General features: G+C 41.1%; 1 protein-coding gene across 2 annotated transcripts in view; it reads right to left on the reverse strand.

The window, feature by feature from the left end:
• Positions 1–4,609: 4,609 nt before the first annotated feature.
• MED23 (mediator complex subunit 23) overlaps positions 4,610–20,092 on the reverse strand; it is a 41,341-nt gene continuing 25,858 nt past the window's right edge. For both annotated transcript variants that reach the window (XM_080999501.1, XM_080999500.1), the window contains 13 exons: positions 19,679–19,842; positions 18,948–19,072; positions 17,242–17,447; positions 16,533–16,713; positions 15,525–15,695; positions 13,930–14,146; positions 11,463–11,699; positions 10,667–10,832; positions 10,282–10,354; positions 9,612–9,826; positions 8,663–8,783; positions 6,710–6,841; positions 4,610–5,666 (listed from right to left, as the gene is read on the reverse strand). In XM_080999501.1, the coding sequence (XP_080855627.1) occupies positions 5,496–5,666; positions 6,710–6,841; positions 8,663–8,783; positions 9,612–9,826; positions 10,282–10,354; positions 10,667–10,832; positions 11,463–11,699; positions 13,930–14,146; positions 15,525–15,695; positions 16,533–16,713; positions 17,242–17,447; positions 18,948–19,072; positions 19,679–19,842 (2,179 nt within the window). In that variant the 3' untranslated portion in view covers positions 4,610–5,495. The remainder of the gene's footprint in view (positions 5,667–6,709; positions 6,842–8,662; positions 8,784–9,611; positions 9,827–10,281; positions 10,355–10,666; positions 10,833–11,462; positions 11,700–13,929; positions 14,147–15,524; positions 15,696–16,532; positions 16,714–17,241; positions 17,448–18,947; positions 19,073–19,678; positions 19,843–20,092) is intronic.

A 20,092-nucleotide genomic window follows, 5' to 3' on the forward strand; every position in this document is an offset into this window, starting at 1 on the left:
TGTTTTGACTTATTAAAACACAAGAAAGCTGTTTCATTCCTCTGAGAGCGCCCCTCATTAACATTGTGTGCTTGTTTTGAATTCAGACATTTGTAATGACTGCTGCCTCTGAGGTGGTTCTATACATAGCTGAATTGTGAGTCAATCAGAAGAATTTCTAAAGAATTCTTTACAAAGAAATTATGCCTTCTGTTTTTAGAAGTCTACCGAACTACTTTCATGTCTCTGTAGAAGGGCTGTTTCAATTTTACATTGCTGTTCTTAAATTTTTAAGAAGATCGTCAATTTTTTTGATATAATGCAGACTTATGCTTTGGGGCACTTTCCATGCACAGCCCCATTCATGTCCTAAATCAAGGACGGATGGGGAACCTCTTGACGCCTGGGCCTAATTAGGCCCACTAGGGGCCCTTATTTGGCCTGCTAGGGTGTTTCACTCAAGCCACGCCCACCTCTCCTACACCTGACATCATATGACATCAGTTGTGGGGCTGGTAAAGGCAGGGCTTAGATGAAAGGGGTTTGCAGCCACCACTGATCATCTGATTGGTGGTGCCTGCAAAGCCACGTACACAGCACTTTCCAAGCCTTGACTATAAGCTCATTGTCTGCGCCTGAGAAGCGTGCTATAGGGATCTGGCTTGTGGGCCAAGTTTGCCCACCCGTCAGAATCCTATCTGATGCTTAAAAGTGGGAGGAGACTCACAAAGCCTTTCCTCAGTCTTCCTGTGATTCCCTTTTAAGCCCCCATAGTCTTGTTTGAGCCTCCAGAGTCTCAAACATGGGCATAAGGGCTTCTTAAAGCTTTCGCAGAAGCTGTGGGTTAAACCACAGAGCCTAGGACTTGCCGATCAGAAGGTCGGCGGTTCAAATCCCCGCGACGGGGTGAGCTCCCGTTGCTCGGTCCCTGCTCCTGCCAACCTAGCAGTTCGAAAGCACGTCAAAGTGCAAGTAGATAAATAGGTACCGCTCCGGCGGGAAGGTAAACGGCATTTCCATGCGCTGCTCTGGTTCGCCAGAAGCGGCTTAGTCATGCTGGCCACATGACCCGGAAGCTGTATGCTGGCTCCCTCGGCCAATAAAGCGAGATGAGTGCCGCAACCCCAGTCGGCCACGACTGGACCTAATGGTCAGGGGTCCTTTTACCTTTACCTGTGCACAAGCGGCTTCAAAGGTTGCTTTTGCACAGGGCTTCAAGCTCAGCCGGTGAATGGGGATGAAATTCTGCTGCTTTGGCTTAATGTGGAATTAACCCCTGTTCTCCTGCCCATCAGCTGATGTGGGCCTGGTTTGGGGATAATGGCCTCATTGCAGAGGTTCCCCACCCTTAGCATAGGGGTATGTGTATGTCTAAGGGGCATATGCAGGGAAAAGATGTCTCCCACCCACACTAGTCTAGAGCAATTTTCTTTTAAAAAGAATCTGACTATAAATTGCCAAGTGTCCCATTAATGTTAACAGACTCACAGCATGCACTACTAATATTCTTCTGAGAAATATTATCCATTTGCATTTTAATAAGACACCACAGTGTAATTAAACCAGAGAACTTCGATTTATAAGCTACTGCAGGGCACGTTCAGCCTTTTCAGAGCCTGTTGATGTGATAAATTTTATCTGGGAGAAGAAGCAATGGAGGAGGATTGGAAAAAATTTAAAGATTATTTACAAAAATTTTATAAGTTATATGAATGTTAAGAATTCGCATGATTAGGGAAATTCAGCTCCAGCAATAAGATTAAGGTATGGAAAATTAAGTTATATTAATGAAAGGACTAATGTTTAAAAGAATATTATATATGTTATTAGTGTAAATTGACAATAAGTATTTTAAACGTAAATTATAAGTATTTGAAAGAACAAAAGAATGCACGAAATAAGGTTATAATTTGCTGAAAAATTTTATTGTAAAGAACGCACGGTGAGGGAGACGTGGGGAAGTCCGGTTGGTTATGGAAAAATGCTTTGAAAAGATGATTTCTTTTTTTTTTTCTTTTTTCTCTTCTGTTATTTCTTTGCATATCTGACTTTGTATTTCTATCTGGAAAAAATGTAATAAAAAAGATTAAAAAAAAAAAAAAAGATGTGATAAATTTTATCAAGTGAAAGCTTGAGGAACCATGATGGCCTAGGTGACAATTGATAGGGAAACCTGATAACCTGCAATGGCTGATGGCCTTAGGCTATGACAGACTTTTTAAAAAAGGATTTCTACTGCAGAAGTATTATGCCAGAGGACACTTCCTAGCCCTGTGGAATAGTTGTGGTGCTTCAGCACAATTTATTTTGGACTTGGTGCTGCTCATGCCTGCAAGTTTGTCGCAGTGCCCATAGAACATTAACCTCAGAAAGATGCCAATTCAAAATCCCCCCCCCCATTTAATCTGGATTTACTGTTTTCCACGGGGTGGTTCTTTTGAGTGTGTGTGTGTGTGTGTGTGTGTGTTTTCTTATCAGATTTTCTGTGGAAATGTTAAATCTGGAGCAAAAGGGAAAATACTGGACAGTCTTTTTGATGCAGACAACATTGCATGGATGCTGCAAAGAACATATATACATGCATGCATAAGCAGCAGAGTCTGCAGTAAACTTCCCTGCAGAAGTGCCCCTGCATGCATGCCAATGCGCACACTAGAGAAGTGGTTTGCCACCCCCCACCCCCACAACTACCTAACAATTGCTGAGGGTCTTGGTAGACCACTTAATCATTTTTCTGCTGCTTGTAGCAATTGCATTGTCTTGTGCTAGATGCTGTATGGTTTGTATTGGTATTTTACTGCTGCTTTTATTTATTACATAGTGGACTTTGTTGTAGAATTCAAATTGCAACATAGTAAAATACAATATAAGAAATAAAAGCAGCAATAAAAATATAATTAAAAAACCTATATGAATACGTAATATGGCGTACCATCTCCTGGCTGCTTTCCCCAGCTAGACTGGTAGTCCAGTAGGCACAAGCCTGGATCTAACCCATAGTTGCCTGTAAGCAATAATAGGCCATGACTGGAGCCCAAACTTCAGCAAGTCTCAACAATACAGATCAGATTAGCTAATTCAGCAAATAGTGTTTTGGGGGACTACTGGCATTAAGAACAAGGGTGGGGAGCCTGTGGCCTTCCCAGTTATTGTTGGGCTACAACTCCCAATAGCCCTGGCCAGTGGTTGGGAATGATGGGAGTTTGTATTCCAGGACCTCCAGTTTCCTCAGCGCTACTTTAGGATGAGACTGGAAATGATACCTTTGCAGTCTTGAAAATGACTTCAAATTGCATTTTGGCAACAGTTGTTGCAGTTTTAGGTTACATACAATGCCAACCTGTCTTCAGTGTGAATCCTTCTGAATGACCCGTTTATCATGCATTCATCCTGACTGGCTTGCAAAAAACTTAGTTGTTGGTTTGATTATAGCCGTTCTTTATTGAGCATTCATTCTGATTTCCTTGCAAGATGGTGACAATGAGTCCAACATACATCCTGATTTGCTTGCAGTGTGTTTACACGTCTGCATGTTAATGTTTTGTTCCATCTCACATTTAATATATTTACCAATCACTTTCCTAACTGCAAAAAGTCTGATCCCCCTCCCCCAAACTCAAAACAATTTCTTGCATTAGGCTGACAGACTCCTTTAACTGTGCAAACCTAAAGTTCCAGTATGTGCTTGAATTATATTCCCACAAAAAAAAATGGCAGTCTGGAGGTGTCATACAACTGTTAGAAAGGACAGGAGGATCCAGCTGTTGCAGGAAAAGGGCTTATTGGGAGAAATTCCTCAATAATCTGCCTCTTAGATATCCCTTGCCTCTTGTGCTTGAGTCAGAGGAGCTGAAAAAACGATGCAGTAATTTTTGGCTTTTTAATTAGATGTTAAGCCAGTAAAGCAGTGTGAAAGCATGGCTTCTGTCTAGAAAAGAACTAGTTTTGCTTTTGAAGTTTTGCCACCTAAATGTCAGCCTACGATAGACTTCAAAGGGAAGTGTACCGTGTGACCTCTTCCTGCAGCAGCCCAATTGCCAAATTTCTGCAGCAGCTGGAAGTCTAAGAAGTTTAACAGCAAAAGAAAATCCAATTTATTTATCGGCTCGGTGCTTATTGGTAATAGCCTTAACTACATATATATCAGACCTGTTTGGAACAAACTGAAGAGTCTGAGCTGGCTTTGCTGTAATGTTGTCACTGCGGGGGACCACAGCGCAGGATCAAACTAGGACTGAGAGCCCCCCAAGGGATTTTTTTTTTGGCAGTTTTGTTCGTTCAGCACCCTGGCCCAACTAGGGTCAGAGTTTCAATGATGAAAGAGCCAAAAAGGGAATGTTCTGGGAAGCAGCTGTGATCTAGTGACCTAAACCCTCCCAGCTGCTCACCTGAACCCCAAACTGGGCGGAAATGTGGACATATTTGTGAGCAGGTTTAAACTCACCCCTCACTTCCCCTTTTGTTCCAGTGTCCAATTAAAGAAGTAACTTTACTGTTCTGAAACAAGGAACACACGCTATGTTCCACAGGGAGCTTAAAGTTTAGAAACAGGGACAACCTTCTAATTCCCAGTCTTACAGCACTGGTGAAGCTACAGTGTAAAATGAATACAACAGTCAAGCAAAATAGGTCAGTAGTTATAAAAACTATTTTTATTAAACACTTTTTTCATATGAAATAAGAACAGTATTTTACAAATCTTATCATCTTCATGATCGGTTGAAACATTATCTGGTTAAAAATCTTTCTACCCCACCAACCTCCCTACGCGAAAATAAAACCTGAACAAAAGTAGTATAGTACAAGTCCAAAATAAAATGTAGTTATTACACAAATTCAAAACATAGGTGGCTGATTAAAACCACCACCACCACCACTTCACATAAATATACTAGTTGTAAACCTGGAGGCCTGCTCATTCGTGATTTGGATAGACAGTGTTTTAATCACCACATTGTATCCCTGACTGCAGCAGGATTGCTGGCGAAGTAAGACAGCACCAGCTAATTCTGGCACCATGGTCAGAAGTTGTTTGTGTCTGCCTTTTGCACCAATACTTCAACTAGTTTTCATAGAAAATCCAGCTAGTAGGTTTAATAGACTCGGCTTTAAGCCAACAGGATCTCAGCAGCTGAAGCTTAGCTTATTCTTCCTTAAATGATATGAGGGTCGCAGCCTTTATATTCGCCCAAGCGTCATCATTTTCCAAAGCTAAAAAAAGCACAAAATGTTAACTGTTGCCAGTGTAAACATATCTATGCTACCAAAAACGGAAGTTAACCACTGGCAAGAAAAATGAGACATGAGTAAAGAAAACAAGGCCAACAATGGGCAGTGTTGTTGTTTAGAGCAGCTGGGTATTTGTAGAGCCACATTGTTTGCTGAACTTAAGGAGTTCCTTTGATTTGGGTGCTTTCCTGCACCCAGCTCTTCTCAAATGAAATTTATGCTGGATGCTGCTTCATCTGGGTCCATGTTGGATGTCCTTGGCAGAGACAGTAGTTTAGCGGCTCCCTCTATTGTGTCACTGGCAAGGCCACATTCACGGGGACCTGGCTAGGCTGAGGTGCTGGAGACACATTGCTTATGGGTTGCTGAGGAACAGTTGCAGACTCCATCTTGCTGATGTGTATGAAGCGCAGACGAAGCTTCAAAGCAGGCCTCAGGTTGCAAATAATCTTTTCAACCTTTAACGAAAGCCAAAGGGAAATAAAAAGTGGTTATGAAGCAATAAAGGGGTGGTCCATTTAAATATAAAGATATATGCCTTGCTATCACCAGCAGTCAGCTAACTTGCGGTAAAGCAAGCCAGCGGAGATTGGCTGGGCCATGGTGAATGCAGAGTGCAGCTGATCCCAGTAGAAAGCGGAGATTAAAATCTGTTTCTATCAGCTCCGTGGGTCTGACCTCACTAAGGAGTTTCCCACGGGAAGCTTCACGGTCAGCATATTCTTGAAGGTGCTTGCAAAGAGTGCTTTTGGCATTTGGAAGTGGCAAAGAACAGCTGATCAGCAGGGCTTCAAAGCAGTGTGCAGGGCTCTTTGCAAGCCTGGGTTGTGCGTTGAAATCTTGATGTTCATGCAGACTTCAAAGCACCCCCATTACCTGATGTTTCTGTAACATCAGGTGACTGATAGGTGGTCAGCACTGCCCACCTGTCAAATGTGGCCTGCTGGTTAAAAGTCTAAAATAAAAATTTATAGGTCTTCATTTAGCTTCACAATGCTTACAGAAGAACGCTTGTTAATTGAATCAGGATAACAGATTTCTTTTATATACAGGTTTTAATTGGCTCACTAATGGCAGGATGTCTATTGCAAAAAAAATCTTTTTTTGTGAATGGCCACCGTTAATAATGTAATTAACACCATCTCTACTGTTCTGCATTTCATTTCTCATTTCATCGTTTATAATTCTAACTAACCCCATGTTATTGCATCTGACAAAGAAGACTCAAGATTCTTCATTGGTTTTAAACAGTTTTTATGCTATTTTCATTGACTCACTTCCAGATTTAAAACAGAAAACAAAATATAATTCTAGTATGTAAAATTTCTTAACTGACATTTTCCCATAATACAGTGATATTAGGGCTACGAAATATAAAAAAGAAGAATAAAAGAGAGGGACAATAGAAATAAAAAAAGGAAAGAGAAAGAGAAAATAAAGCAAAAGAAGAGAGACTTGGCAAAAAATACAAAAGAGGAACTTCCGGTTTTCCATCACTTACTTGGTCTTTTACACTGTCTCCAGTAAACATGTACTTCACATGATACAGGAAATCACATATTGGATCCATGTAGTTGAGATGTGTGTTGCATTGGTCCACTTCCAGAAGCATTTCATAAAAAGCTACTCCAATCTATTGCCACACAAACAAAAACTCTACTGAATATGCATGGTATTGGTGAGCTGAGGATGGTGAGCAGTGCAAGCAGGGGCAGAAGCCTACGGTTCAGTGGTTCTCAAACTTTTTTCTCTGGGTCAAGCTTTCAGAATAAAAATTTGCTCGCAACAAGCCTAAAATTTTTCATGGATAAAAAATTCATTGGAAAACAAAAAGAAACAACTAGCAGCGCTAGATTTATAACACAACTACTTTATAATAGGTAAAGGACCCCTAGACGGTTAAGTCCAGTCAAAGGCAACTATGGGGTGCGGCGCTCATCTTGCTTTCAGGCCAAGGGAGCTGGCGTTTGTCCACAGACAGCTTTCCGGGTCATGTGGCCAGCATGACTAAACCTTTTCTGGCGCAACAAAACACTGTGACAGAGCGCATGGAAACACTGTTTACCTTCCTGCCGCAGCAGTACTTATTTATCTACTTGCACTGGCATGCTTTCGAACTGCTAGGTTGGCAGGAGCTGGGACAGAGCAACGGGAACTCACCCCGTCATGGCAAGCCCAAGAGGCCACAGCGCCACCCACATCCCCACTTTATACTTTTTGGATGCCTCATGATCATATCATAAACAATGTAGCTAGGTAAGAACATGAATCATTCCCAAAATATAATACTGATTTTCCTTGAATCTTCCCACCACAGTGGCGTGTGACACTCTTTGAGAACCACTGTAGATCTTGTAAAAGGTTATTAAAAACAACAGATCACATTCTTTCAATTTAAAATAAAGTGACCTGAATCTTGCATACAGATATACTACTGAAGCATTCTGCAAAAGGACTGAGCTTTGATGATGAGAGGTAATGGGATAGACAACTGTATATAGTTTTTGCCAGATACACTGGTGTTCTGTGGTCTACCAAAGAACCACGAGGACATTTCTTGTGGAAATTTTTTAAAATTAGTCTTTTATCTAAATTTGGGGCTTCTTTTGTTTAAGATGAACTCATCAATCCATAACCATATGGGGGTTTCAGAGCTGACAAATGAAAATTGGTGGCGCCATGGCAATAACCCTCACTTCTAGGAGAAGAACTCAGGAATTTTTATTCTTCAAAGATGACAGGAAAAATAGAGAAAAAGCTAATTATGCACTTTTCATATCTCTTGCTCTGCCTGGCTTACTACAGAAAGCAGAGTTTAAAAGGCACAGATGTTCCTTCCTGTCTTCAAAGACAGAGCTTGAAGTCAGCTTTGTTTAGCTACTTATGGCATAAGCATAATTAATTTTAGGACACTGAAAATGTCCTGGAGAGTTTATTTTAAAACTCCTTTGTTGTGCTTGAAGAGACATGCTGATGAATACTGTAATTTGCTTTCTGCTGTGACTGAATGCAAAGTCCATATAATTTGAGGCTGTGCCTGTGGTGATTTCGGGAGAACTGGGCTGTGTTTCTTTCAACAAACTGACAAAAGCAAATGGGCAGCAAAAAAAAGGAAAATACCCAAAAGATTTTGTGAGATATCCCAAAATTACATAATTATGTGATATATGTTCTCTTGCACCTATGACTATGGCAGGGATATATTAAACCTCCACCTAACTTGCTTCACTGCAAATGTTATATTGGAAGTCCTCCAAAGGGGATGGAGGAATAAACACAATGAAAGATATACAAACTATCTTTTCGTTGAACTAATTTTGTTGGAAGGATAGGAGAGCAAGGTTAATGTTTGCATGGAAAGCCTCACCAGAAAGGCAGTATTTAGCAAAGTCCAAAAGCTTGCTGTCCTATTCTTCTGATGAACACTGCAGCAATTTCTCTTGATCTCACATACCTCTAGCATGCATCTTGTCCTCTCCTGCTGGAACCGCTGTAGGAATGGACCAACCAGGTGATACACGTAGAGTAACTGAAATTCCGTCTTTACTACTGGTATCAATACTTCAGTGAGAAACCTGTAGTATTTTAGAAATTATATTAAGTTAGTGCTTTTATTAGCTTTTTGTTTTATATTTTTCTATTTTATACCCTGAAATTTACCAAATTCTGTTAAGAGGCAAGTGCCGCTAATAACATTAAGATGCATACAATCAAATATTCTGACACACACGTAACAGAGGACATTTACCTATCGGCTATATCTTTTGGCTATATGTGGGCTTTATATACAAGCAGCACATTTTTATTTGGCTGAAAATAATATTCAGAGATCATATAGAGTATGCCTGTCGTGGCGGGAGTCAGCAATAAAGGAAGCATATCTTTGTTGTTAGTGAAGTTAACTCTTTATTCAAGGAACTGAACATACTTGTTCTCAGCAACACTCCCCAAGTAGGTCTTGCTCCTATGAAGCAGTTGCCAGGACTGAAGGTCCCTGCCTTCACCATCTCTAAGGCTCCTCCTCAGGTGTTTCCCAAGCAGTCTCAAACTGTGTCTGGCACCTCTGTTCTGCTCTTCTCATTACTTTGCAAGTTCTTGGAGACCAGGTGAGAGGGGAGCTTGTTGCAGCAGAAGAGGGAAACTCTCTGTTCTTCAACAGTCCTTTGACACCCCCTCCTGCTCCAGCCTCAGAGTCTGAGCTGCTTCCTGTCCCAGGCTCTTCCTGCTCACTAAACCCTGTTGTCCCTTCAGCATCTGAAACCTACCCCCCTCCAATCCACTCCCTCGGACTGCTCCTCTGTGTCCCACCACCGGTCCTCTGGCTCTGAGCCTTCCTTCTCTGGGGTTTCCCCAGCTGGTGCCTCCCACCACTCCTCTTCATCCAGCCAATCCATGACACCTACTTTGGAATGAGGGAAAGCTGGCCAATGCTTGAATGATGCCAGACTGCATGTGCCAATGCCAGAGTGTAGCTACAGCACATCTCAGAGTAAGACTGATGGCAAGCTGTGAAGTCAAACAGCTGGAATGGGTAACCAACCCATTCGGTCTCCGAAGTCAAGCTAGGACTGTTGATAACACTCACAATCCGTTCATGAAGGACAATCCAGTAGGGCTCCTGGGAAAAGAGAGCCAAAGCAACTTCAAATCATCAGGACATTGTGGCCCAATTCTAATGTTTTAGGAACAACGTGATTGCCACTCTCTTCTGGCTCCACCCTACACCACATTGTATGGGAATGTAAAAAATACAAGCCCATGTTTGCATCAAATGGCGACTTAGTTACTGCTGCAGGAAACTGAGTTTTAATAAAAACATTTAAGAGTTCTTAAAATAGCAACCCCAAGCAATTTCTACACTGCTCAAGGTGTCCAATTTTCTGAATTGTTTCAGACGCACCATACTCGGTCTTTGATTCTTCACATCCAAATTCCGTTGAACAAACTTAGTCAAAACTAAGAAAAATGAACAACGCTACCCTAACATCTGTATTATACTTCTTGTACAGGGGTTGATGTTTTAGCATGCTTTCTCTTCACTTAAATCAGAATTCAAAATGCAAGACGACTTACAGGTAACGCAGTGATAATGAGTCCAATTGCGTTCATCCAAGCTGTGATATTGTCTCTGGGCACTAAAGGCTGACTATAAGAACCGAAGGGGGAGAGAGACACATGATTCTTTTATTTAATATTTTGGCAAAGGCACTTTAAAGGAATTGATACATTAAAATCAACTAAATATGGTTAGCTCAGTTGGTTAGGGCGTGATGCTGATAACGCCAAGGCTGCAGACTAGACAATTCTCAGGGTTCCTTCCAGTTCTACAATTCTGTGATTTGGTTCCTGGGAATCTTTCCATTTTGACAGATATTAGGCAACATTTTGCAATATGTTAACAGGCCCCTAACTTCACAACAGTGTCCCCCACCCCCACCTTTCAGAAAGTTTCACATACCTTTTCAGCACAACATTGAGGAGGGCATTGCCCACATCCTTTCCTGGCACAGTCAATGCCATGAGTTCGACACAGGTAACATGGAGAGCGTGGGCAGCTGGGTTGGGAAATTCATTGAACCTCCAGTCACAGTTTGGGAATGGGCTAGATGATTTGCCAGCCATCGGTGACAGCGATTAAGGTAAATAAACAGTTATAGAAACTAGGAAGCAGCCATTAGAACAAGAAGTTAGCATCCTATCAGGAGCATCACAGTTACAGAGTATGATGCGTTGTACACTTTGTTTTCCACCAAATAATGCAATGCAGTGTATTAGAAATTCTGAGCTGGTTTCCCCAGTTCAAGGAACTAAAGGTGGTTTTGTTAAGAAAATGACTGGTCCTGTGATCTTTTGGATTTATAAATTTTACTTAGGCTGAAATCCCAAGTGTGCTTATTTATTTAACAAAATGTCTGGCTGTAAAGAAACATATTAAGTGGTTTACAAGAAATATTAAAATTGTCAATTGAGCAAAGGAAAATAATTAGAAAGAAACCAGTCTGGCTCAATTCAGTGGGGTTTACTTCTGGTGAACCCTTGGGATGACAGCTACACATATTTAACACACGAAAAGAGTTAAAAACATGCATGTTCTACTTATTTTGCAGTAGTAATTTGATAAAAATCTGTGGGCGGGCTGAAGCACTAGAAAATGGAACCAGAGCATAGCCATTTACCAATTCGCTATAATGAGAATAGTTATTTGGATGCAGCCTGATATTTCACATTTTTTCCTTTTTTTAAAAAAAGGATATTATCAACCAGTCTTGCAATCAATTTGCAATAATAAATATCTTCAGGAATCCACAGGTTATCTTCTCGTGCATTCATACCACATTTGAGGTAAGTATCACTTAAGCACCACCCTTGTGGCCGATTGTCTTTAAGGGAGCCGATGATGGCATGGACGAGCTTTCGTTTGAGGTTCATCCTCTCCCGGAGGTGCCCCTCATAGTAGTGAAGAGTGTTGTACAGGTAGGTCACTGGACGATCTGCCAAGAGGAGAACAGATGTGTCCACAAACTTAGAGCCAAGGCTGTGTTTAATCCATGTTATAAAACTAAACCTTCATTCAGGCAATCCAAGTTCTGTTCCATAAGTCTGGGATTTGTACCAAATATAAATAATGCAATCTGATCATCTCTCAGTTTGGGGAAAATTTAGCCTGCAATGTTTGCTATCTTGTATACTTTACTTCGCTCACTGTAGGAGCTTCAAAGATTTCAACTTGTTTTGCCCACACACTATCAAGAATATGTATACAACTGCAAGGACTAGCTTGCAGTTTTCATAATAATAGAAGCTGAGATTTGTACGAAGCTAAATTGTGCAGCCAGCATCACAGAATGCATTATTATTTTTTGGACTCTCGCTGAATCGCTTTATGTACACGTAGCCATGCTTGTAGCTTTAAGAATCAAAGGCAGAAGTTCAAATAAGTAGTAATACCTGTTGCCTCTTTGATTAACCCTGGATTGTGAAAAATCAGAGAAAATCTCAAGCTAGGCTCATGTTAGAAATAAATTTTGTGTGCTCATTCTCTTTATGGGATAATAAATCACATCTTTTAATGATAATCTCTGTGGTAACCCTAATACACCTCTAAGTAGCAGCTCTGGCTAAAACATTTCTTTCCCCATTTTTTCTAAAGCATGCAGCATTGGCACTGGTAACTCAAATATTTCTCCAAACCCAGAGAATAATATTTGGCTGTTTGGAATTGGAAAGAGCATGTAATAGTGACCAAAACGTGGAATAAGGTCATCCTAGAGGACAATTCTGCAAATACTTTACAGTGACAACAATGGATTAAAGGCCTTAGATTAGACAAACATCAATATACATTAATCACATTGGCAAGAATTGCTAGTCTCTAGCTTTTCCGGATTACTATAACAGGATATGCTCAGTGACAATAAAGAACAGTCTCAAAAGATGCTTCATAGTGATTTGAGCAAGATTCTAAGCAGGAGTGTTTAAATGCTTATATGGTAATGTATGAGGTTTCCTAAAGCAATCTATATAGCAACAAGCACACCAAAAAAGGGAAAATCTGGTAGTGTCAAAATCTGAAAAATTCTGTTCATTTTCCATGCCCCTTTAGTTCATAAAATGCTAAAAAAAAAATCAACGAGGCAAAAAACCCAAACATGCAGAGTAAATAAAAATGCCAACATAATCTATTTTGCATTTATCTCAAATTTAAGCTGTTTGATCACATAATTTGGATTTATTTTTAAGCCACGAGGGATTAATACCTTTTTATTAATCCTTGTTCTCAAAAAGGGAGGGAAGTTATGTGTGGCTGTTATTAGTGGTCTACTCAGCATGGTGACTATTACAATTCATGTTGTCCCTCATTACTGAACTACTAATCTTTATGGCTTCTCCTCAGCTTTTGAAGTAATTGGAAACATCAACAATCCAGTCTCATACTTCTCTCCCCACAGCTATTTCAAAAGACGACCACCCCAATTAGCTCTTTCCTGCAACCTCATGAGCTTTGATGCATGCATGGCGTTTGACTACATACAAAGGTTTCCACTTTGCTTCAATATGCTTGCCAGGGCTGGGAGCGGGGGGCCGGGGGGGGGGGGGTTGAGCTCAGCATGCATACATCTGCTTTGTAACATGCAGAATTTCTCCAACAGTAAACATAAACAGGGACAGAGCTTGACATCTGCACATATGTGCCTGCAGTTTTGGCTCAGCCAAACATGGATGCTATCACACCAGCTCGGCTGCCATTTTTGAAATGTATATTGACACAGACTTTTGAAGAGGCCTGCACTTTCCATAGTCTTCTTAGGAGTAGGGGTCCCCCCCCCCCAGCAAGTCTGACAAAGCCATATGCAATTACTCCTTTACTATGCTGGTGAGACAAGCAAAATTAGCACAGCTGGAAACTCAGACACAAACAATGCTTCATTGGTGATATTGTTTATCATCCACTCAGTTTACAAAGTAAAGACTCACTTTTTTCCTCCTAAAAAGTAAGGGGAAATGTTTGTGCATCTTATGGAGCGAATGCAGGCTGCGCAGCTATCCCAGAAGCCAGAACAGCAAGAGGGATTGCTGCTTTCACTGCGCAGATTCAGAATATTTTTTTTCTAGTTTTCCTCCTCCAAAAACTAGGTGCGTCTTGTGGTCTGGTGCATCTTATAGAGCAAAAAATACGGTAATTCAGGTATTTACCGAAAAAGGGGGAAAAAAGAAACTTACCATGGAATTTGTATAAGCCTCCTAGATGATCTAGTAAAGTCTCCAGTGATTTGGACACCGGAAGGAGTTCCAGAAATCTGTGAATCACAATGTCAAATACTGGCAGGAAACGGAGACACACATTTCCAAAGTATATCGGCAAGTACTGGGGCTGGATTTGTACTGGAGGGTTGACTTGCTCTGCTAACCCTTCAAAATATAACTTTTCAGGATACCTCTGTGGAGGGAAAAGTTTTTTAAAATATTAATTTATCTGCCTTGCTTTGGTAACATTCCAAACCTAATATTTTATTCTCTAAATGTTCTGAATGCAGATCCCGCCCCCCGCTACAATCCTGTTGTGCACTTGAAAAGCAATGGTGCTTTACATTCATATCTCACTGCAAAATCTCTAGCACAAACTGAGCTCTGTAATTAGAAACACATACAGGCAGCAAATCATAGATGGACTTTTAAAGATTTCTAACCTCAGGTGGGGTGCTGCTCCTAAGAAAATGAATAGGCATGTTTTTGCCACTGGAGAAGTGGTTTTTGAAGCAGTGAGATGAAAGCAGGTAAGCCTTAGGGTGATTTCAGCCTCAAAGCCCACATCTGAGGCAGTTCACTGTGGCTGGGTATATCTACACATGCAGGAAACAAAAGCTACCACACCTTCCTAGTCCTGATCTGTTCTAGGTGGTAAGGATTGGCCAAGCATCCTCAACTCCCCTAATATTCCCCAGCATTGAAATGGTTTTGCGTGTATCTTTGCCTGTAAGATCTGCCTGTTTTCGAACTATACTCCCAGTTCAAATGTGAAATACTGCCAGCCTTTCTCAGACATAAGAAAACTAATCTTGGTATTAAGCAAATTGCGGTTGTTAGCATTTGTCCAGCGGTGAAGTCAAACTGCTGCATTAGCAGCACTGAAGTGACCTCCAGCCTGGGCAGTGTGCATGGAGGTCCTAGGCTAATGTGGACCAAAGGAAAACAGAGCAATACGTTTGGTACCAGCTTGGCTGCAGGAGTTGCCATAAGGAGGGACTCCCCTCTGGATCTGTGTATAGTTTGCTCCTTAACCCTTTCTTCTCCCAAAGGTATCTTGCAAGGCAGAATAAGTTTAGGATCAGAGTTTCCTTCTCCTAGATGGGCTACCTTCCCAGGTTGACGAGCCCCATCTGCCCCTCACTCCCCTCTACAGCACATGCAGAAACCACCTTCTCAACCATTAGGCCCCTATTAGTCCTGTCCACTCAATCCGTTGGAGCCTGTCTTTGTCCCTAAAGCACCCAGGGTTTGAGACCCATCAGCTACCCTCACCTGGTATAACCAGCCAGTCTAAGCCACTCCCTGGGTGTGGCTGCTGTCACATGTTGACAGCTTTTAGCAGCCCTAGGTGAGAGCTGAGTGCAGGGTGGGGACCAAGGTGGACAAACTACCCCAGAAATCGCATGACATGTCCCCCAGCAGAGGCACTACCCCCTCCCCTAGGACCCCATACACCCTGAGCAATTTGCAGTAATAAAATAATAAATGCCTTGAGAAACAAGGGGTAAAGTTAGAAACAATATTCTAACTTTACGTATTTCACCACTAAGTAAAGTAACCGAAAGTACCTTGTGATAGGACATGTGTTTCGTATGCCAGTCATTCTGCAGCCAATGCTCTGGGGAGTTGTCTTTCACAAATTCACTCACTCGGTTTCGGAAATCATTAGGTTTAAGTAAGAGCAACTGAATGATGAAGTAGCACACTTGGGCTTCGTTGCCCTCATGACTGCGCATTGCCTGAAATGGAGAGGATAAAAAGCATCTAAGAGGACAGCAAAATACTACAAATTAAACATTTGTGGCTCACGGAGGGAAATAAATAAATTTGTGAGTCAAATCTGTAGCACATGAGCCAGAGATGTTTGGAGAGAGCAACACTGTGCATAGGCGTTTATATGCTAATGCTAGACGCCTCCATGCCAAGATTAGCAAGTTGGAATGGTTGGTTTTAAAGGAGTGCATGGATATCTATTTATCTCACACAATTTGTGCATTGTTTGATTGTTAAAAACCTCTAAGCAGTTTACAAAAATATAAAACGAAACTTTGAAACTAGCAATAAAAACAGTTAAAAACAGATATTTAACAATATTCAGAAGATGATTAAAATCAGCAATAGCTAAAAAGAAAACACATCTAAGATATATAGTGGGCATGACAGAGACAACCAAAGAGACAATTATATCTTCTTTGCATCTGTTGTCACTGTGGAAAATGTGGGGTTGATCCTTGTGCCTGAATGTACTTTCTCAGATTGTCTGAGGAGCTGAGGGAAATAGTTGTAAAAATATGAATAAATCACTGGGTCCAGGTAGCATCCACTAGACTACTTAAAGAACTCAAATGTGAAATTACCAATTTTCTAACAAAAAATGCAACTTGTCCATATGATCAGCTTTTTAACTTGTTCATAAATGACCTAGTTAGGAGTGAGCAGTGAGGTGCTGATGTATCATAATCGTTCAGCGATTATTGTTCAGGAATTGTGAGGAACTCCCCAGAATCTCACCAACTTAGAACTATTAGTTTTATGGTCGTCATACAAGAGGTATCCTCTGTTGTGGCATTACTTACCAAACATAAAATCAACCTGTCCAGTGTCACAATGTTGTATTTCCACACCATGTCATTGAGAATCTCAATACACTTATTGAGCTGCTGGCCCCCAGCTGATGTGGAAAATTCATATACCAAGAAATCTGCAAATGTCCTTACATGAGCTACCAGAGCTCTGGCTCCGATTCTTTCCAACACCCTAACAAACAGGATAGAAAATGCAATGGTGGCAGATGCAGAATTAATTTAACAACGTGGACTGTTAAATATAGATACTCTACCTAAGGCTGCCATTATCAACCAACCAACCAACCAACCAACCAACCAACCACTAGAGAGCTACTATTTTTAGAACATTCACTCTCAAAATGCATGAAGTAGGGCAGAACTGATAAAAATCTGCACTAAAAATAGAGTGGTGATTCTAGCCCCTTCTGTCCTAAAATAGATTTCCTCTGGAGTTAGTAGATAGGTCTGCAGGAGCCCACTTTGTATTGATTTGCACTGATAATGAATTTGGTCTTTCAGGATACGCCTAGCAGACTATTAACATTATACATAATGAATGCCTAGGGGATGAACCATTGAACCCTGGGCAGCTGCAGAAAACCCCAGTCTTTGGAAAATATGTTTCCTTTTCCTAGTGTGCTAACTGAAATGCACCTCTGCTTAGAATGTTCTGCACAAATCTATTCTGCCAGAAACAATCCATCTTGAAATAACTAACCTGTAACCAATTTGGTTAATGTGATCAGTCTCCAGAAGCATCTTCCAGAGGAGACAAAGGAAGAGGGGTGGGGAGCCCTGCATGGAGAAGTGGGTGATGATGTCATTCTCATTGATCATGGACTTCCATTTTCGGTACTCCTCTTCCACATTTTTCTTCAGGTTAAAGCGGCTCTCTTGAGGTACATTATTTTGTTTGAAGAATGCCTGAAATAAAGTGAATTGTTATCCGTTGTCAGATCTGAAAATTCCTATTTCATCTGAAATTAAGCAAACAACTGGGAGTCATTCTCCTTCTATAACAGAGACATTCAGAAGTGGGATCTTAAAAACCTGGAGGAAGAAATCTTCTACCTGAAGATGGGGCTTAATTTTGGGGCTCCAGCCACTTCTTAATACCACCCAAGTTGACCCTCTTGATTTCCCCCTAAATCTCCAGCATTGCCAATATAAAGACTGCCACTTTTCTGGCTTGCTTTCTCGCAAGGGAGCCATGTGTTCCAATTTGTGCCAGAGACAGGCCTGAGTAACTGATTAAATATTTTTAGAATATTGGGTTGTGGAGGGAAAAATTATCTCAGAAACCTTGCATCCTGTAATCATTTTGCATCTAGCAAACACTAATCCAGTTATGTCTAATGCCTCCCACATCTCATCTCAAGTCTCTGACAATGTGTGGACTGCAGGGGTCCTACATCATGCCCAGTTTTTTCCTCTCCTCCAACCCCTTTCGCTAACTATTCAGTATGAAGACGACTTCTGGAGAGTTTGAAGCTCACTGTTTCACGATGGAGGAACTGGACATGGCTAGGCTGAATCCTTTCTTTCCCCCAACACCCGTGGCTCAACTTTAATAGGTGGATGAGGCCGTCCACCCATCACTCCCCTGATGTCATTATGACCTCAGATGACAACTGGAAAGGGGCTCAGTTTCAAAGGGAACAGCTCTTGAATACAAATGGCATGCAAACTTACTTCAAAAGTGATGGCTCTCAGTGCCTACACTAGGGAATCCCAGATGGGGAACTACTTTGTATAGCCAATCCTAGTGGGGTTTCCTATTAGTGAGAGGGAGCCCTGCAGAAGGCAGTTTAAGGTCCTGACTGTTTCTTTGCATCCATGTCTTTACCTGCCTATACCTGACATCACATAGGATGTCCAGTGTGGGGCAGGTGGATGTGTTTGGGGAAACAGCCTTGGAGGCCAAATCAGGACTCCTGACCAGGCCTAATGAGGCCCACAGGGTGGAGGTTCCTCACCGTTGCTTTAGCTGGTCCCAAGAAAGGTATTAGGCTCCTGTGACGTCTGGTTTCTTTTTCTGATTTCTTAACACCTTCTTAGAAACACAGTGCTTTCTCTATACAGATGAAGGCAGCAGCAATTCAAAATTCATACTCATTTCACCAGACGAGGCTAAAAGCAAAAATGACCTGCCACACGTTTTATTATGTGACTTCTGCAAAAATCCCTAATAAGGGGTACATTTTGTTGATAGTGCTTTCTTCTTTAAACCTTTAAACCTGTACCCCTTTAAAACCTTTAAATCTCACCCTCCAAAATATACAAAAAACACTGTTGGGAAGCTTCCTTCACGTAGTTTTACTGTGAGGTGACTTTCAAAAAGTAAGAGAAACAGTATGTTCTTCCATCCTAACTTGCTCAAAGGTGAAGACATACTTGAATACTTGGTTTTGTTTTTTAAATTACCTGAAGTGGAGCCGGAAAACAGCTCAAGGTGTGTGAAGCCCAGTTATGGGGAGTAAAGCTCATGATAGTCTGCAGTATATCCTTGCACCAAGTGCCCTGAATGGAATCCGACCCTGTGAAAAAATCTAAAGACAGACATCTAAATGTAATTACTTACTTAAATAGCTAAAACAAATACAGTGGATTGATCAATAGTCATCTTTATTCCCCACAGATGCTATATGCATTATTACTGGTACTATAATTTTAACAATTCAAGACCTCCACGGGTTTCCTTTTCCAGATTTAATAATTCATTCTGACTAGACTCTCTTTTAGATTAACCAGAGTTTAGCATTATATTTCAATTCTAAACTGTGGTTAATTTTAGCTATGGTCAGAGAAAACAAGCCAGCTTCATAAACTATAGTTTGAAGGTGGCTTATTTTACATAACTATAGTTTGTCCAGGTTAAAAGATCATGGCAAGCATTGATTAGTTTAAAGTGGATCTGAAAGCTTCTAAACCTATTGTGACTACGATGGAAGCGGGGGTAATATGTGAGGCTAGCTGTGGCCTCATAATAGTTCACTCCTTCAAGCATTGTAACAATGCAGTGAAAGCATAAAGAATTCAAGACTTGTAAAAAAAAAATTTTAGCGCACAGTACTGTATTCATGCTCACATCTTGTGCTTTCCTTTGATATATTTATTCAAAACCATCTGTAAAACTGAGAGATAATGACTGTTACCTGTGACATGTGTTGCTCTTGCTAGAGTCAAAATAAGCGCTCTGTTAAGTTCCTCCGATTCTGCTGAAAGGACTGTCTTGGGTTCATTAAGGAAGCGGGTGAATTGTGGCTGGACCTCAGAGCTACCCAAAGCAGTAATCAGTCGTAGAGCAGTGCTTTCAACACTATAAGGAGAATATGTTAGCTATGTTTTCAGGGAGAAACGGGGTTTTTAATGATAATTGCAGGAAATCAAAGCAGGAAACACCTTGCTTCAAGCATTATTTCAGGAAGCATGGCAAGATTCATTTGACTTGATAATCACGAGATTTGAGTTTTCAGTTTTGCACTTTACATGAGTTCGCCCTGAACTGACTACCCATATTTCATATTGGCCTGGTTTGCATGACTCGGTACGCGTACCATGACTGCGCA

Source organism: Podarcis pityusensis (genome assembly GCF_964106645.2).
Source record: "Podarcis pityusensis genome assembly, chromosome: 3".
In the NCBI taxonomy this organism is placed as follows: Eukaryota; Metazoa; Chordata; class Lepidosauria; order Squamata; family Lacertidae; genus Podarcis; species Podarcis pityusensis.